Below are 19,917 nucleotides of genomic sequence, written 5' to 3'. Positions count from 1 at the left end.
GAGTGTTTTGTACTAAAAACCCAGATCTTCGTATTATATGCTCTAATAATTCGTAAGCATATGAAGATGACAGTTTCTCATAAAATCTGAGAAAAAAAGAAGAGGGCATGGGAAAGATCACTCACCCTCAGAAAGGGTATGATGTTATCCTTGGCTATAGCCTGGAGCAGCCTTGGTGCACCTGTGAGACTCTGAAGTCCAGCCCCACATGTGGAGAAGAAGGAGCCAATAACAATCACCCATGGGGATGGCCAAGATAAGGTACCCACCACCAGATTACCTTTCACAGCATCCCCAAACCTGGGAGAGAAATAAGAGTGGGGAAAATTAACTGGGAAGTAACTACAGACTGAAAGCCTAGAAAAGTATCACCCAATTTTTTTCTATTTATAATTTTTAGAGAACTGAATGGAGATAGACATGAAAATTAAGAAATGTAAAGGTGGATAGATTTGATCAAAAGGCTAATTATTAACCTATATTAAGAAAATAACCTGAAGAGCCAGAAAATAAGCTAAGCTTCAATTATTGCTTTTCCCTTCAAAATATCAAAATATCTGCTCTTTGCAGAAAAGTTGGAAAAATACAAAATATAAAAAGCAGGGAGGAAATCCATCATGATAACATAACTGGTAATATTTAGCACACTTTGTACATTGTAGTCTCTTTACTATGTTTTTTTTTCAACGTTTTTTATTTATTTTTGGGACAGAGAGAGACAGAGCATGAACGGGGGAGGGGCAGAGAGAGAGGGAGACACAGAATCGGAAACAGGCTCCAGGCTCTGAGCCATCAGCCCAGAGCCTGACGTGGGGCTCGAACTCACGGACCGCGAGATCGTGACCTGGCTGAAGTCGGACGCTTAACCGACTGCGCCACCCAGGTGCCCCTCTTTACTATGTTTTTTAAAATATAGAGGAGATCACACTATACCTATAATTCCATATTCTTTTTAAACTTACATTTTCCTATGTCATGAAAAGCTCTTTATGAATGAAAATCTTAGTGGTTTTAATAATATTGCATCATAATTTACACAGTCCATTCCTCTAGTGGTTATTTTGTATTATAGAAAATACTGTGATTAACATCTTTGTGCACATATCTACATTCGCACTTCAGGTTTTTTTTCCTTATGGCAGATTTCTAAGAGGTAGTCATCGCAATAAAAAGGATGAAATCGCATTTCAATATCTTAAAATATTTCAAAATCACTATCTAACTTCTTTCCAGAAAGGTTATAATAAATTTTATTCCCACTGGACGTATATGAAGGTTTAAGTTTTATAGCATGTATCTATTTCACACCAGCCTTATATTAAAATTTTAAAAGTCAATGCTAATTTGATGGGTGAAACATGGCATCTCATCTGTTTATTTTTGGTTTCAACCATTTTTATTAAGAATCACACACAAAAAGTAATGTGCAAAAAACAAATGTACATTTCAATAAATTTTCACAAACCATCTATGTAGCTACTATCTAGTCAAGAAAGAGAAAACTGCCAGAACCCCAGTCTCTCTTATGCCCACTTGCTATCACTAGCCCTTCCCCCATCACTATCCTGTTAATACTATGTAGTTTTACCTGTTTTTAAACTTTAAATAAATGAAACACAATATATGTGTTTTGTGCTTGGTTTCTTTCACTTAACTTTCTGAAATTCATCCTTTTGTGTGGGTGTATATATAGCTGTGGCTTATTTATTTTCATTGCTCTGATTTCCCATTGCATGAATACATAACTTACCCATTCTACTACTGATGACATGTGAACTATATCCAGATTTTGACTATTAGTAACAATACTGCTGTGAGAATTCTTGGGCATGATTCTTAACGCACATGTGCATGAATTTCTGTTGGATCTACCTAGCAGTGGAAGTGCCAGGTCATAAGGTACATGCATGTTCAACTTTAGGAGACAATGACCAACAGTTTTCCAAAGTGGTATTCCAGCTTATACTTTCAATACTTTTTATATTATGGTGTAATTTACCAAACCTCTACGAACCCATATATTTTCAGTGACAATGGTATAGTAATAGTAAACTGTGCTACTTATTTTTGTCAGCAATATGTATATATTATTTACTGGGGTTCCTGTCCTAAAAGAACTCAATCTAGTCAGGGAGAGTGATATGAAAAGCTACGATACATATATATGGTAAGTGTAATACTGTAGTGGCTAAACAAGGAGGGGAGTGGGTATCTCTGATGGTTAAGTATGGGAAAGCTTCACAGGACAGAAGACATTTAGTCTAGTCTTCAAGGATTCATGTGGCTGCCAGGCGGGAGTTACCCGTTCTAAGCAAAGGAAACTGCACAGACAAATGTGTGGCTGGATGGGAATCGGAAACAAGGCATATTTAACTTCAAGTTATGGCTAGAGCATGTGGACTTTATGAGGGAATGATGGGAGATGACATAAGAAAAAGGTAAACAGGGCCGGACTGAAGTAATGGGCTTGGCAGGCTGTGAAGCAGGAAAATGATCTCATTTTGTGTTGTAGAAAAATCATTCTGGTGGCAGCATGGAAGAAGGATTAGAAGGTGATAAAACTGAAAGAGAGGTAATTACAATAATCCAGGAAAAAGATCCTGAAGGTCTGTGCAAAGGGATGGGGATAAAGAGCGAAAAGGAGATCTATTAAGATGAAAGGTGGAATTCACAGGGCTTAGAAACCAACTGGATGAGGGAACTGGGGAAAGTCTAGGATGGCACCTACATTTCTGTTTTGAGAAAGGGTGAATGGTGAGGCTTGTAATTCCTCCAGACGGGGAAAATGGGAAGAGATCTAGCAGATTTAGGGGAAAGATTTTTCTAAGAATCTCTTACAAAAACTTGTTTTTTGCTCATAGGTGTGAGGAAAGGAAAAACACCCAGCAGCCTTCATGAACGAAATGAAGAAAATTCCAACATTTTATTTAGAATGCTAAACAGACACATACTTATATCTCATAGAAGAGATGCTAGAAAGAGATGCTAGAGACACTTCAAAGTTTTTGTTTTGTTTGTTTTTTTAACGTGCTTTCCTCTACTTTTGGTCTTAGTTTTCCAACAGCTTTTAATGTACTACAGACAAGTCCTTGTTATTCAGACAAATTCACTACTTCATGAAAGAGCTATATTCATGGCATCTCACTTATTTATAACAATGTAACTAGTACTTATTATTCACTAACCTTTTTGGGAACTATATACATATATTTTCTAATTGTTAGTCACGATATAAACCTCAGGTTAGGTTTTGAGTTTATGACCATCTTGGGGGCAGTGATCTGATATACTGGAAGACAGACACACAAATATTACAAAGAAATCAACTACTCACTTGTCTCTGAGAACAACACCTTCAATACAGGCACCAAAAAGGACAACATTGCTTAAATCTACCATACTGAGAGTCAAGGAAACTGACCTCTAACCCTCTGAAATAGTAAGCAGACACACAGGATATTTCTTCTATCAGTAAAATTAGTTGGTAGATTCACTATTGTAAATTTTTCCTTGAATTTTAGAGATGAGGTGGGTAGATTATCTAGTGAGAAGTGAGCTGATAGAAAGCAGACATCTTTATTACTAGGATAAAAATATTGATGGCCCTCATTCCACAGATGTGCCTATGACTAAAACTCAAATTGGATTCATGACAAGGATACAGACAAAGGAGGTGGTCAGGATGGCGAGGATAGTGCCAATGGGAATAGACTTTTGAGCATCTTTCAGATCTCCAGATCTGTTTGATCCAGCCATGATACCTTTAGAGAAGGAAAAAAGAACAAGTTAATTTCTTAGTTCCTGGACACTTTGATATTCATACTGATACCAAAGACTGGTATCTGAGAAACCTGTGTCTTAAGGAAAATCACTCTCTGGGTCTGATAACTTCTAAAATAGATAACAGCCCTTCTGCTTACCTGTGACAGAAGGAAAGAAGATCCCCACCAGAAGAGTAAAAGAGGTGGTGATGTCAACAAGGACATACTCATGGTTTAAGCTGCCCAAGACATCAGAAGATTTGGCTGAGGGCTTTTCAATGATCTCTCCCTTTGGTAGGTAATTACTCCAAAGATTCTCTGTAGAGGGAAGAAAAAGGTATATAAGCAACAGAAGTATGGAAAGAAGGTAATTCATTTTCTACCTAAACAACATTCTAAATCAGATTCCTCATTTCTAGTGTTTGAAGGTATGTTTGTTTCTACATGAGCACATGTATATATTACATAATAAAGCACAAATAAAAACCTAATGCTCTTTTTCAAATGGTTCAAAGGTAATTTGACAAAAGGCTTTGGTACATACAAATACAGTTAAATTTACAAATGCAAATTAGTAAAAGTTATTCAGACTAAAGATGGGTGCCCCGCAAAGCCTATTTTCTAAAAATTAGTAGTCAATGCTATTTCTAACACCTTAGTGTAAACCTGCTTACATGCAAAGAAATTGTGGACCAAACATTTAAGACAGAAGTCACTTAAGCAAAGAGCTTCAGAAATCGGGCTGAGTTAGGAAAACACACATGTGCATGTGGGGACACTGAAATAGTTCCATTCTAGCTGTCACTGTGGGAAGAACATTGGCAACTTTACAGTAACACAGAATATTTTATTACTTTATCCCAGTTCAAAAAGCGACTGGCTTAGCTCTGCTCTCTAAAGGTGGGAAATTTTAACAGAAAACACCGCAAGGAGTCCTGAAAAAGGAGAAGTTCACTAACAGAAGAGCAGAAAGAAGCTGAATTAGGAGCTGTGTGCTGAGCTTAAGCAGGGAAGTGATACAATGGCAGTGAGGCGTCATGGACAATATAAGAGTCTAAGATTGAAAGGCCCGCTTTCCTCAGAAACAAATAAAAAACTTGTTCAAATACCTCCTAACTTACCTGTAATGACACCACTAGCCAATCCAGGAATGCCCTGGATTGAAGTGACATTATTGTGAACAAAGTATTCATCACAGGTGGCATTGAAAAACTGACTTGAGTTACAGAAGAAGCCCCATAACCTTGATGGTACTGTCATGTTGTTAATTTCCTTGGTCTTAGAGCAAATATCAATGTGTCTTGATGAAAGGGTGCGGTTACCCAGCATGCAGACCCTACGTGAAAAGAGAGAGAAAGATGAAGCAAGGGGGAAAAACGTTTAAGAAAAGAAGATAGGTTAGAAATAGGTTAGTAAATTAGATTAGCAAAGTTAAAACAAAACACCTCATCTCTAAGAGCTTTCACTGTCATGGATGGGAAAAGAACTAACATTTATTGACTCATTCTGTAAATGGGGATTTAAATTTTCTGCAATTTAATCCTCACAGCCATCTCACAAAATATGCATGAGTATTTCCATGTTGTGGATGGAGGAACTGAAGTTTAGGGAGATAAAGCAGTCTACTCGAGTGGTAGTGACAGAATTCAAATACAAAAACTATCTGAAGACACAGTACTTACTCATCTTCCAAATTTTCTAGGTTATTAACCAATTGTTAGGCCTAAAAGAATCCCAGAGTCCTTTTGTTCTTCTGACAAAAAAAATTTTCCCCTATTTTTTTGGCCTAGAAAAGCCTTATGTTCCTAAAAACCCCTTTGAAAATATTCTGCTAAAGGTCAAACTTTCTGGCTACCGTTTTGAGAAAAACAGCTTGGCTGAAATAGAAGGCACATCCCACTATGGCCTAAGAGAAAACTATTTTTGAACATAAGCCTAGACCCAGTGGGAGTGAGGGTATTTAAGGATATTACAAATAATAACTGCTGATTTTATTTTTTTCTTTAACCCGGAGCTATAAATATGAACAAAAGAACAATACACCCACAGTTAAAGTAACTCTCAAGAGGAACAAAGCAACTTTTCAAATCTGCAAAATGACAGCATACATGTATAATGAGCCATGTACCCATTACTCAGCTTCGATAACTCAACACTGCACAGTCTGGTTTAGTGTTCCTCTAGGGAATTCTGTCTTGTTTTGCTGGAATATTTTAAAGAAAATACCACACATCGTGACCTTTTACCCACCAAAAGAGAGAAGACTCAAAGAAGAACTTAAGACAAAGTGGAATTTCTCAAGTGAAGACATCCAGTAGCCTTCAGTACTTTCGGCTAGTTGTAGCCCATAAATGAGCAGACTAAAAACTGATGATGGAATTTATCACTGACATCATTTAGCATAGTAGAAGAAATACTGCACCAGGGGTTAGGAAATCAAAGTGTTCATGTTTGTGCTCTGCCATTAACTAACTTTTGGGCAAGTCATTTAATCTCTATGGATCTGTCTTTTCATCTTGAAACAACTATTTTTCTGTAATCAGGTTTAATGAACATAGGACTGATAAGTTTGATACCTGATAATCCAGATGCTTCTTAAAGACAATCTCTGTAGCAAGATTACAAACACTCAGTGCTGGTTAGTCCCTATGCCACTAGTCAAACAGAGAACAGGTGACCTGGGAGTCACCTATCTGTACAAATCCATTGCTACTTCAAAAAATATACTTTAATGTACTTGTACTACTTATGGTAAGGAATACAATCTCTCTAGAGAGATATATATGCAAATGTGACATGTATTCCTCTTTATTTTACAAGTAGAAAGTCTGCTATGATATTAACAGCAAAATAAAAAGGGTAATTACAAATATTTAAATAGGAGCTAAGGTTTCTTTGACTCTCTTGATATTTCATTAATAACAGGAATCCAACTTTTGAATACTTTACAAAGCTTGCCGGTAATAACTATATTATTTGTAAAGCTCTTCATGAATAGTTTAAGCAAGCACAACCATTATAAGGAGGTTTTAAAACAAAACTCAGTATCTACATCCAAATGATGGTTACAGCTGCCAGTTCTATGCCTGGGACATAAGGAAGAGGATTGACATGACATAGTTTGCAGGGAGGCTTCCTGCCTAGATGCTAACTGAGCTTATCCACAAGTGAAATCTCAGGGACACTGTGAAATTGTACTTGAAGTGGTCACATCACCAGATATTGTCAATGACTACCCAGTAATGATGGCCGGTAAGAGGCAGACACATACGGGAAGTGTGGAGGGGCAAAAGAAGACTTGATGGCTCCAGCATAGATGGCCAAGATGGACACAATGACACAGGCCAGGAAAAGTGAGGCAAACTTGTTCACATAGCGCACACCGATGAATACCACCAATACCATGAGAACCAAGAACGCGGTGCCATAGACACGCATGTTATTTAGCATGGCTGCTGATTCCTTGAGTGCATCATCGCTACGAAAGATGGCAGCTCGGGGGACAATATATACCTGTTAAGTGAAAGAAGTAGAAAATGAGGTCATTTTATAGTCAAGTAAAAGGGCTGTTGTAATTTGCATTTATTTTCATAAAGTAAAGAAAAGCTAAGATAGAAAATGACTGGAGACTTAACCTATTCCTGCAAAAACTGGATAGCACTGATCTTTTTTTTTTTAAGGCTACATGTTGTTCTGAATATCTGCATTTCCCAAAGGAAACAGCAAAGAATGCATTAATAATTTATTCGAAGGGTTATGTAAAATAATTATAATGATTACCTTAGGTCCTACCTTATTATTCCTACTTACCTATCATTTTAAACAGTAAAAAAAAAAAAAATAATAATAATCCAGTGAATAAAGAAATGAAAAACATTTTATTTTTGGGGGATAAAGATATGACAAAAGATAAACTTTACTTTTTCCCTGTTAGTGTGTCTTGCCTCACGACTTCCACTTCTTGGTGAGGTGGGTAGGGTGTTAGTAAACGGGTGGAAGGGAAGCAGTAGACAGGCAGTGGATACTTTCAACCATTCTGACTTATACTCACAACAGGAAGTCAATGACAAGTTAACAGTGAATCACTTGTTTGATTCTACAGCGGATCTCTCAGAAGTTTTGCTATCAAACAACAAAATAAATCCAAATCTCTATCTTTTCTACACTGTAGACCACAATTAAGCCATTACTCACCAGAAAAATTTCAATGGCACCAAGGATATACATGGCTGCTGCAAATGTGGTACCAAGATAAAAGCAGAGGCCAACAGCCCCACCAAACTCTGGGCCCAGGGCCCGGGAAATCATGAAGTATGAGCCTCCAGCTAAAAGACAAAACAATGTAAGCAGGATAAAGAAAGTACACCGGTAAGAAGAATGTAAGCAAAGTCATAAATAAGAAGAATAAATGCTTCAAGCTTTTGAAAACTCTCAATGTTTTGATAAAAAGTATATTTGCTAATGGGAAATAAAGGATAAAACCTTTCTAATATACTACATAGCTAATGCTCCACACCAACTAGTTCAACTTGTCAGTATTACTTAGATAAATATCAAGGAATATTTACTACAGGCATGAGATAGCCCCATAATATATATCCTAACTAAAAGAAGATAGGAATGTGATACAAATTAAGACTTCTAGCTTAGAACATGATGAGATTTTTTTCCTTTTTATTTTAATTGAAGTATGGTTGACTTTAATAAATGGTATAGTACAACATCATAGTGGTTTGACAATTCTGTACATTAAGCACACCATAGTAAGTGCAGTTACCATCTGTCACCATACAATGTTACTGCAATATTATTGAGTGTATTCCCTATGCTGCAGTTTTCATCCCCATGACTTATTTATTTTATAACCGGAAGTTTGTAACTCTTATTCCCTCCCTCTCACCTATTTTGCTCATCCCTCTACTCTTCTTTTCCTGGACAACCACTAGTTTGTTCTTTGTATTTATGAGTCTCTGTTTTTGTTTGTCTGTTTATTTATTTATTTGGATTCCACATATAAGTAAAATCATATGGCATCTGTCTTTCTTGGACTTATTTCATTTGCATGAGTGGATCTCTAGGTTCACCTGTGTTGTTGCAAATGGCAAGATTTCATTCTTTTTGATGGATGAGTAATATTCTATTTTGTGTGTATGTGTCCACAACTTCTGTATTCATTCATCTATTGATGAACACTTAGGTTGCTTCCATATCTTGGTTATTGTAAATAATACAGCACTATACATAAGGGCACCTATATCTTTTTGATCTAGTGTCTTCATTTTCTTTGGGTAAATACCCAGAAATGAAATTACTGGATTATATGGTATTTCTACTTTCAATTTTTTGAAGAACTTCCATACTGTTTTCCAGAGTGGCTGGATCAGATGCTATTCCCACCAACAGTGAGTGAGGTTCCCCTAGTTTAGGACATAAAGAGACTTAAAGAATGTATTCTAAAGTCAAAGAGTGTGAATGCCTATGACCAACAGACTAAATAGTACTCTGTCCCTTGGAAGTTTGCACCTCTGGCTTCACAGCATAAACATACAGTAATTGTTGACAATCCCTGAAATGCAATCTTAGCCAACTGACCTGGCACCACTCCATTAGTGGCAATGGCACTCATGGAGATAGCAGTCAACATTGTCTGTAAAGGAAGTGAAAGGAGAAGACTGTTACTGTTATAAAGATGACATTTCTGTACTATCTTCCCATCTGTGGAATTCAGAGCACTGTTTGAATAATTAACTCTACATACTTTATGGACGGAGTTGGATGTCATACCTAATAGCATGGAAATATGATGTGGTTCAACTCATTGCACTAGTCAAATTACTATCATCTTGAGTATTCTGTTAAAATGGTTCTATGTTATAATCAGTAGGTTAGGGGCTAGTAGAAACCCCTGATCTCACCCTGGTCTCCTAGTTAACTTGGAAAACAGACTGGAAACTGACTAAGGACTAGATATTACAAGAACAATATTCAGTAAGGAAGGGAACCACTGAAGACTTCTGAACTAATAAAAACTATATTTTGAAAACATTGCCTGGGAGCAACAGAGTATAGAATGGACTGCAGACAGGGAGCAGATGAAGACAGAGTGACTTGTTAATAGGCTATTATAGTTCAGTGAAAAAACAGGAATATAAAGGAAGGGTTGTAGGTAAGAGATTTCAGAGGGAGACTTGATTGACACTGGTAGCTGATTAGATGTGAGAGGTGACCAAGGAGCCAAACATGACCTTGAAGTTTTAAGACTAAGAAAACAAAAAGGGGGGGGGGGGGGAGGTAGTACTGTTAATTTTAATTTATTAATGATAGGAACTATCTCTGCTTATCCTGCTTTGTATGTACTCAGTGAGCCTAATGCACAAGGAGGGTATAATAATGATAGAAATGAAAGAGGTCAGCAGGTAACAGAACAAAAAAATACATTTTTTATAATAATCAACTTATAATGCATAAGAGGAGTTTAAATTCAAGGAAGATCAGAATGTTCTCAGTACAGTGGGGAGAGGACCTGGAAAACACACCTGAATTTCTAGGGAAGGGAGAACAGATGAGACTTGAAAACAAAACAAATGCCCCTCACCCTAAACAACAATCCATTTTGTTTCTCCATACTATACTGGAGTAGTGCGGCATCATTTTCTATCACAACTTTGGTGCCATCAATACAAGTGGTTTGTATTCTGAATTCTTTGAAGTCAAGGACTACATCTCCTACTCCCTCCAGAAAGAAGTCTTCCTTTGTAATTTCTAGTACATCATATTATAGATCTAAGCAGTGAAGAGTGGGCCCTAAATAACTGAAAATCCTTCAGATTTTAATATCAAAATAATCTCTCCTTTTGAGATCATGAGTCTTCCCCTATTAGCCTTTGTTTTATTCTCAAACAGGTCAAGTGCATATAATCTTGAGCTCTTGCAACGTTCCAGGTGATTTCTAAGAGCCAACTCAGGACTTACACAGCAGCAGCAGATAAGGACGATTGCGAAGGCCTGAAGAACGCCTGCCGTGCCCACAACCCATGTAAGGCGTAGAAACAAGATCACTCCAAAAATATTTTGTAGACAGGGGAGGTAGACACCCATGAAAGTACCCATTTGAGGGGTCTGGAAAGAAAGTTGACAAAAGAAAAATTATATAGTCATCTGGAAGCTATGCTTTTATCCCTTTACTTGTGTATAAAAATTTGCTCCCAACTACCATATTAATTATTAGGCAGAGATAATCAGAATATCCTAGAAGAGGCACATATAAAATCTCCATCTAATAAATGTCAATCACCATACTTTTTAATAGTCCTAGAACTATACATTTTTACTTTACACAGGTCCCCATATGTTTTTACATAAGTATTTAACCACAATCCCCCCCTTTTAAAATGTTCTGTACTTTGAAGCTATCAGCTTTCCCTTTTCATCTAAACTGAATAATGACTTGATGGAATTCCTTTAGAATGTGGTATAAATCTTTCATAGTAGCTGGTAAATACAGTTGGTAAAATGAAGATCTGAGGGTCATTTAATTCCTGAACAACCAGGAAGCTACCTTGTTCCGTATTTTCATTTTGAGAAAAACTGAAATGTAGTCTTTGAAAAACCCAACCACTTCACCACAGAGAGATGGCATCAGCAGGTGGGCGTGGACACTCCTCTTCTGAAGTGCTATTTCCTCTTCCTGCAACGGTCTTCTCCCAACCAGGCTCACTGTCTCACATTGGTTAGGTCTCTGCTCAAATATCACCGTCAGAAGGGCTTTCCCTGACTAACCTCTCTCCAACAGCAACCCCTTCTGCCCTGGCTTTCTTGCTGGCCAGTTGCAGTCTCTTTAGCCTGCCTTAAAAAAAATTAATTACTGAAGTATAGTTGACACACAATGTTACACTGGTTCAGGCGTACAACATAGTGATCTGACAAGTCTCTGCCTATGATATGCCACAAGTGTAGCTACTATTTGTCCCTGCTTATATTTTTGTTAGAGCATTTATCAACATCTAATATACAGTTTAACAACTATCTCTTCATACCAGAATTCGGACTGCATGAGAGCAGGACGTTGTAGGTTCTCTTTTTGCTATGACCCCGGTGCCCAGAACAGTGCCTGGCTTAAAGCAAGCATTCACTAGTTACGGAGCACAGAGTGATGCCCTGGATAGTTCCTCCTTTCTTATATATGGGACTCTTTTTATTTATCATTGTTATCCTAAGGCCTCACCTTGGTGGGCTTCTTTTTCCCCTCAGTGATGTTCTCTGCCTCTTCATGTTCCTTCGCTCCTTGTGTCAGATTAGTATAATTGGCCATACGGTTGAGGAGAGAAGATACCTTTGGTCTTGTGTCCATTTCTTCCTATAAAGTCGTAAACATGGAAGAGATGAGTAATGAAGAACACTGGAAGCATAAGCATCAAAATGGCCCATGTATCAGAAAATTGCAAATTAAATAAGAAAATATTTCACAGATAAATATTTTAAGACAATTCATCAGTGAGGCTTTCTTTTCCTCCCAAGGTAAAATATCACTTAATCAGGGCTACATGAATCCTTATAAGATTTTTAAGTGAAAAGCTTTAGGATTCTTTCTAATAGCTTAACTTTACAGTAAAAACAAAATCACACTGGCCCCTACAGACAGCTGTAACCTTGTAAAAAATGTTGGTAATATTATCTTTAACTACAGTGCCCCTTTCTTTAGGCTACCAACATTCTAACAAAATTTAGGGCTATTATTTATTGCAGCACATACGGATAGCTCATTAAAAAACTTTTGTGACTGAGGGGCACCTGGGTGGCTCAGTGAGTTAAGGGTCTGACTCTTGATTTCAGCTCAGGTCATAATCTCGTGGTTTGTGAGATCGAGCCCTACATTGAACCTGCTTGAGATTCTCTCTCCCTCTCTCTCTGCCCCTCCCTGTCTCGTACGCACAGCTGTGTTCTCTCTCAAAAATAAACAAACATTAAAAGAAAAAAGCCTTTTGTGACTGAAGTAAATATTCACCACAGATCTTTTCTTCAAGTAAGCTGAAAGAAAATATCATTTAAAAGATAAGTATGCTGAGAGAACTAACATTCACATCACTGTCCAAAGCCAGAAACAAAGGCGGGACTAAAGTAGGTTCCTTTCAAGAACCTGCCTGCAGATGCCGTCAGAGTCCGTAGGGTCTCAGGTTAAGACCTACAAGGTCCTCTTAATCTAGCAGCCTACTTCCTACACCGATTTTTGATTTAGTAGTTCTAAGGTAAGTGATAGTCCTCCCAAACACAGATTGAAAAACTCACTATTCTACACTTTGTAGATAATGCAAATATTCACATCCTAGATGAATTAGATAGCAAGGTCCCCCATATTGAGGAAGAATGTCAACATTCTTCCTCAATACTCAGAAATTTGATTTAATGGTACTTATTAGTGATCATTAGATTACATAAATAAATCAACTATAATGACAAGTTATCATAAGTATTATACTTTAACAATTAATTCTTAAAAGTATCCAGGCTGTACTGTTTTAAAACTAAATGGGATAGAAAACAGCGATCTTGAAATCTCTATTCCTGAAATCTCTGCCCTAGTCTTCTCCCAAATATTACCTCAAAGAGTGCCAGGTTTTTATCAAAATATTCATCTCCTTCTTCATAATTGGAATTATTGAGATAAGCATTTCGAGCTTTCTTATTATGCCCATCATCTGGAAAAAAAAAAAAAGTAAACCAAGTCAGTTTCTCAGTGGTATTAAAGAAGTATCAGCACCAAATAACTTCATGTTGCCTCTGTATTAACAGAACCCATTTTCATATTCAAACTACTTTAAGTTTATTTTTTTATTTTGAGAGATAGCGTAAGTAGAGCAGGGAAGGAGCAGGGGTGAGGGTGGGGGTGGGACAAAGGATATGAAGAGGGCTCTGTGCTGACAGCGGAGAGCCCAGGGCAGGGCTTAAACTCACAAACTGTGAGATCATGACCTAAGCCAAAGTGAGACGCTCAACTGACTGAGCCACCCAAGCACCCCTCATATTCAAACTTTAATCTGAGAGTGGGAGAACTCAATTAGCGTTGCTTGGAGAATGTGGCTCCCTCTAGAAAAGGAGCAAAAATAAGTTTCTAAGAGGTAAACATAGGTCATTGCTTTTCTTAATACAAAGGCCTCTGGACACACTATTCTTTTAGGATTCTAACCTACAGAGACCCTACACTTAAAGTCCCCCAAATCTAGAATAAAATTTTTTTAAAAAGTACTTATTGAGTCCTTAGTATATAATACCTTTATACACTATTGCTGTTGAACAATGGCAGCAAAAGCCCTCTACTTACAGATGTCCAACCTTTTATAAATGATATTAGGTAAAAAAACAAAAAAACACAAAAAAAATGACATTAGGTCATGTAACCAAGAATTATTTTTGTACAAACTCCTGCCACATATTTTTTTTCATCCCACAAGCATTTGGTGAACCAGCTATAAAGAAAAAAAAAAAAAAGAGAGAGAGAGAGAAAGAGACTGGGTTCCCTAACACAGTAAAGTTTGTGTTGTATCCTTAGCTTTGGTTCTGTATTGTATAAGAGTTATATAATTATAATCACCTCGTAGGAGAGAGAGAAAATAAAAAAATATATAAATGTCATTAAGAACTAAGACTTTAAATATTGATAAAATAGACACTAATATACAATTTAAAGAAATTAATTTAAAGTCCTATAACCTTAAATGTAAGTTTGGGAAACAGTCAACAAGCTATGAAAATAACTGTATCATGTCAAAGGACAGAAAAGCCAACCTGATGGGATCCCTAATGGCTAAAAATGGGATAATATGAGCACTAAAAATAAATAATGCAATGAATTGAAAAGTAAGTATGTGAAATATCCAATACATTAAAAAAAAAACAACTAGTCACCTTTGCAAGTTACTAAGAACACAACATATATGAAAAACAATAAATGGAAAGAATCAAGCAATTATCTTGCCTTTCCTGTACCAACTATATTTCTAGGTGATGAAAAAGTTAAAGAAAATTTCTTCATTATAGAAACATTCTAGCTAATCAATGTGGAATTTAAAAAACAAAACAAACAAGCATAGGGAAAAAAGAGACAGACAAACCAAGAAACAGACTCTTAACTACAGAGAATTGGTGGTTACCACAGGGGAGTTGGGTTGGGGGATGGGTGAAAACAGACGAAGGGGATTAAGAGTATACTCATCATGGGGTGCCTCAGTGGCTCAGTCCATTAAGGGTCCAACTCTTGATCTCAGCTCAGGTCATGATCTCATGGTTTGTGAGATCAAGCCCTGCACTGGGCTCTGCGTTGACGGAGTCTTTCTCTCTCTCTCTCAAAATAAATAAACAAACTTAACAATTAAAAAAAAAAAGTACACTCATCATGATGAGAATTGAGTAATGCACAGAATTGCTGAATCACTATACTGATTCACCTGAATCTAATATAACACTGTATGTTAACTGAAATTTAAATTAAAAAAATTTTTAAATGCAGATGGATTAGGAAAAAAAAAACACCAATTTTCAACCCCTAATGAAATAATAGATCTAGGCAATCATCATCAATGGTTGCTAAAACCATTAGATGAAAGGCTAAGACATAACTTTATAATGGATGGATCAGGGTGATCTGGAACTCAATGATCAACGTTAACATTGCTTGTTAAAAGTGGACGACACAAACCCCTACTGTAATACAATAAAAAGTACCCTGTGCAACCTATGATGTATTCTTACCAAAAAAATGGAAGTTGAATCTAATCAAGCTTCTTAAATCTATCAGTTCACAAAAACAAAACAAACAAAACAAAGCAGAGGAGGAACACGCTAAACATCACCACAAAGATGAGGCAATCACCAAATTCAGAATGTGAGAAATTCTACATGACAAATAATCTGACTTATTCAATAAATAAATGGCATAAACTAAGAAAGCAGAATTCATAATTTGAGACTTAAAATGACATACCAACTAAGTACAAGGTGTGAAACTTGTTAGAATCCTGACTCTAATCAAATGTAGAAAACAAAAACAAAAACAACAAAAAACCCCAAAAAACCCCACCTTTGAAACAGATAAATTTAAACTTTTTTTTTTTAAAGTAAATAAAATCAGGGGCGCCTGGGTGGCGCAGTCGGTTAAGCGTCCGGCTTCAGCCAGGTCACGATCTCGCGGTCCATGAGTTCGAGCCCCGCGTCAGGCTCTGGGCTGATGGCTCGGAACCTGGAGCCTGTTTCCGATTCTGTGTCTCCCTCTCTCTCTGCCCCTCCCCCGTTCATGCTCTGTCTCTCTCTGTCCCAAAAATAAATAAAAACGTTGAAAAAAAATGAAAAAAAAATAAATAAAGTAAATAAAATCATGATGTCTGGAATTTTAAGATATTCCAGGAAAAAATTAAGTGGGGATTGAAAACAGATTCTCAACATTGTTGAAACTGAGTGATGGCTTCATGGAGGTTCACTATCCTATTCTATTTACTTTTCTATATCGTTGGAAATTTCCACAATAAAAAGTTACTAAAAAAACAACAACAAAACAAAACAGGAAAATGATAGCATGGAGCCTGCTTCGGATTCTCTGTCTCCCTCTCTCTATTCCTTCTCTGTTGTGCATGCGGTTTTTTCTCTCAAAACAAACATTAAGGAAAAAAAAAAAAGAAAATGAAATTCTTTTCCTCTAATGGTTCTGGAAAATTCTAAAGAGAGAATGACACAGCTTAAAATTATCACCGGTTTTAAGTAATCCATTTATTCAGTTAATTCAGTAAGCATTTATTAGGTTTTGAAAAAAATATTTATTTTGGGAGAGATAGTGTGCCTGAGTGGGGAAGGGGCAGACAGAGAGGGAGAGAATCCCAAGCAGGTTTTGCGCTGAGGGCATAGCCCGATGTGGGGTTCGAACTCATGAAGCCTGAGATCATGACCTGAGCCGAAATCAAGAGTTGGACTTTCAACCGACTTGTACCACCCAGGCACCCCACATTTATTAAGTTCTTATGATGTGCTGGGCACTGTTCTAGGTCCTGGTGATACAGCAATAGACAGAGCAGTTAAAGATGTTGCTTTCGGGGCGCCTGGGTGGCGCAGTCGGTTAAGCGTCCGACTTCAGCCAGGTCACGATCTCGCGGTCCGTGAGTTCGAGCCCCGCGTCGGGCTCTGGGCTGATGGCTCAGAGCCTGGAGCCTGTTTCCAACTCTGTGTCTCCCTCTCTCTCTGCCCCTCCCCCGTTCATGCTCTGTCTCTCTCTGTCCCAAAAATAAATAAACGTTGAAAAAAAAAAAAAAAAAAAAAAAAAAAAAAGATGTTGCTTTCATTGTGTGTATATGAAGTCACAGAAGACAGTTAAAAACATACACACACACACATAAAACTGATTTATAGTGGTTGTCCATTTCCACAGTGTAAATACTCACACACGCCAGTTGTAAACTACTAACGTGTTGGGGCGTCTGGGTGGCTCAGTTGGTTGAGCAACTGACTCTTGATTTCAGCTCAGGTCATGATCTCGCTGTTGTGAGAAAGCTCCATGCTGGCAGTGGAGCCAGCTTAAAATTCTCTCTCCCTCTCAAAAAAAAAAAAAACTCCCTCTTTCTCTCCCTCTGCCCATCTCTCCTGCCTGTGTGCTCTCTCAAATAAAAAAAATAAACTACTAATGCGAAGTCACTGAGAATGGTTTTGGGAAGAGATGCATACAATTGGTTCTCAGGAGTTGGTATGAGCTGGCTGTAGCACACCCTTGACATAGAATGTTCAGGAAAAGCATGCATTTCAAGCAGAGGGAACAGTAATTTTAAAAAATCCTAAAGCAGAAACAACCTTAATGCAGTCATAAAACAGAATGAGTAACATGGCTGAAACAGAGAGAGGAAAGGAGAGAGCGACTGGAAAGATAGGATTTTAAAATTTCTATTTGGTCTTTTTTTATGATTCATTCTCATTTTCTCTCTCTGGGATTTCTCTCTCTTTTAATGTTCATTTATTTATTTTTTAGAGAGAGAGAGAGAGAGAGCGCGTGCCTGCACAAGCTGGTGAGGGGCAGAGGGAGAGACAGAAACAGAATGCGAAGCGGGCTCCAGGCTGTGAACTGTCAGCGCACAGCCCTACTCAGGGCTCAAACTCATGAACTGTGAGATCATGACCTGAGCCAAAATCAGACGCTTAACCGACTGAGCCACCCAGATGCCCCTCTCCCTGGATTTTTTTTGGTTTGTTTTTCCCTTATTCCATTTGTTCTCTTTCCTCTTTTGGAGTTTCCACATTCTATTTTTTTCAGTAATTACTTTTGAAATTTTACCACATATATTACTTAAACTGTTAAGTGAGTTTAATCAATAATCTGTCATCCTCACAAACAACACACTTGAACACTTCAGTTTCAACTGTCCTCTGATTCACATATTACTGTTCTGTCCAATATTTCTAGTAGTTAATTTTACTACACAGTAAGACACTAAAAATATTTCAGAGACAAAACACTGACTTTGGTCAAGGTCAAGGTCACTGTTCTTCTGGGATCATTTCCCTTTTACTTGAGGTCCCTTCTTTACAATTCCTTCAGAGTTTCTCAAACTCAGCACCATGAAATTTCAAGGCCACATAAGTATTTGTTGTAGTACATCATACAGTTACATCATAGGACGTTTAAGAGCATCCCTAGCTGCTAGTCACTAGAGGCCAGTAGCATCTCCCACAATGACAATCATGAAAGTCTTCAAACATTTCCAAATGTCCCCTGGGGGACAAAATTGTCCTCAGTTGTAAACCACTAGCTTGGAGCAAGTCTTGCGGTGAGAAACGTTCTTGGCTTTTATTTAGCAACAGTTGCCTGTATTTTGTCCTAATTATTACTGAGTATCTTGCCAAGCACAATTCTAGGATAATAAAAGCTTTGCAAACACTAAGACATCATTTGCTATATATTTCGCTATGGAGAATTCTGTCATTCTGCTGTTCTGGGGAGGATCTGTACCTCTGGTGGATCTCAAGATCTTTTCTTAGGTGTTCTGCAGCATCATTAAAGATGTGTCTAGGTGTAATTTTCCTTTTGTTCTGTTCACAAACCCCTTTTACCTGTTTATAACCCATTAATTTTATTTTTTGTATCAATAACTATTTTTTTTTTCTACAAGTTCCATTTGTTCTCCTCTCTAAACAGTCCTTCATTTCTGGGTAATATGCTCATCTAACTGCACCTTTTACTGATGAAAACATTTGATAGTTTTGTATCCCAGACTCAGAACCACTTTATCCCTCTTGAGGGTTATGTGACTAGGAATCCCAGATCCAACATCCTACTTTCCTGCTGGTTCAAGAGTCTCACAATACTGTTGCTATAAAAATCTGGCTTCAGAACAATCCTGCCCCATCCTGCTGCCTACTGGTCCAAGCCACATCCTAAAAGCTCTGGCTCCCCTTGCTGCAGCCATGGCACCTCTTTCAGGGCCTCTGTATTCTCAAGTTTCAGGTGCAACCACCTTAACTTTTAGACACTCTGGTCGTGGATGTTTCTGGTCCAACTTCCATTTGCTTGTTTATTTCGAGATGGAAGAAATATCCCTGGAGACATTGCCTACATTTACAAGACCAATGATGCCTCCAAGATTATATCTTATTAGGGTCTACCTGTGGTGGTGGTAGGAGTGGGAGGGTCCCGTAGAGATCCTGGTCAATCATGAAAGATCAAGGCCTTCCAGGCAAGGAACAAAGTTCTCATCAGGAGTGGTTAACTGAAAGGCATGGATCAATTCTCAATCTCAGTTTCTTGGTGGGAAATCATGCTGTTTCAAAAGTACAGCCTTCAGAAGTCTGGGTCATTACTGTAACCTCAGGAAATCCCAAATGGAATGGAAATTCTAGAGTTTCTGAATAACAAGTTTTACTCTGCAGGAACTAAGAACCAAATGCATGTCCTAGGGCTGTTTTATGATTATCCAGAATCCTAAGAGGATTCCTTTGAAGGATACCTACTGACACTATCAATTAAACAGCCCAACAGATCACTATGTTTTGTTTTTCCCCATTTTACTATCCAGATAATGCTAACATTACTGGGAACTTACTGGTGTTTCACTGCACAAGTCAAACAGAGACTGATAAGTGCCATTGATTCTACTACAAATTTCAAATTTCCATTTTTTATGGCATACTT

At 37.6% G+C, this 19,917-nt stretch overlaps 1 protein-coding gene across 5 annotated transcripts in view; it reads right to left on the bottom strand.

The window, feature by feature from the left end:
* The window catches only part of SLC12A6 (solute carrier family 12 member 6), a 91,781-nt gene that overhangs the window by 16,390 nt on the left and 55,474 nt on the right, over nucleotides 1-19,917 (bottom strand). For all 5 annotated transcript variants that reach the window (XR_015252554.1, XM_086710279.1, XM_025919028.2 and 2 more), the window contains 11 exons: nucleotides 13,359-13,456; nucleotides 11,986-12,117; nucleotides 10,734-10,880; nucleotides 9,354-9,408; nucleotides 7,956-8,086; nucleotides 7,033-7,274; nucleotides 4,883-5,097; nucleotides 3,921-4,079; nucleotides 3,663-3,761; nucleotides 3,335-3,392; nucleotides 126-300 (listed from right to left, as the gene is read on the bottom strand). Coding sequence is in view for 4 of the 5 variants with exons in the window: in XM_086710279.1 (XP_086566405.1) it covers nucleotides 126-300; nucleotides 3,335-3,392; nucleotides 3,663-3,761; nucleotides 3,921-4,079; nucleotides 4,883-5,097; nucleotides 7,033-7,274; nucleotides 7,956-8,086; nucleotides 9,354-9,408; nucleotides 10,734-10,880; nucleotides 11,986-12,117; nucleotides 13,359-13,456 (1,511 nt within the window). In the remaining variant the exon portion in view is untranslated. The remainder of the gene's footprint in view (nucleotides 1-125; nucleotides 301-3,334; nucleotides 3,393-3,662; nucleotides 3,762-3,920; nucleotides 4,080-4,882; nucleotides 5,098-7,032; nucleotides 7,275-7,955; nucleotides 8,087-9,353; nucleotides 9,409-10,733; nucleotides 10,881-11,985; nucleotides 12,118-13,358; nucleotides 13,457-19,917) is intronic.

The sequence above is a fragment of the Puma concolor genome, chromosome B3 (genome assembly GCF_028749965.1).
Source record: "Puma concolor isolate L17-30 chromosome B3, mPumCon1.1.hap2, whole genome shotgun sequence".
Lineage (NCBI taxonomy): Eukaryota > Metazoa > Chordata > Mammalia > Carnivora > Felidae > Puma > Puma concolor.
The sequence above is the reverse complement of the archived record's forward strand: the minus strand, read 5'-3'. Positions and strand labels throughout refer to the sequence as shown.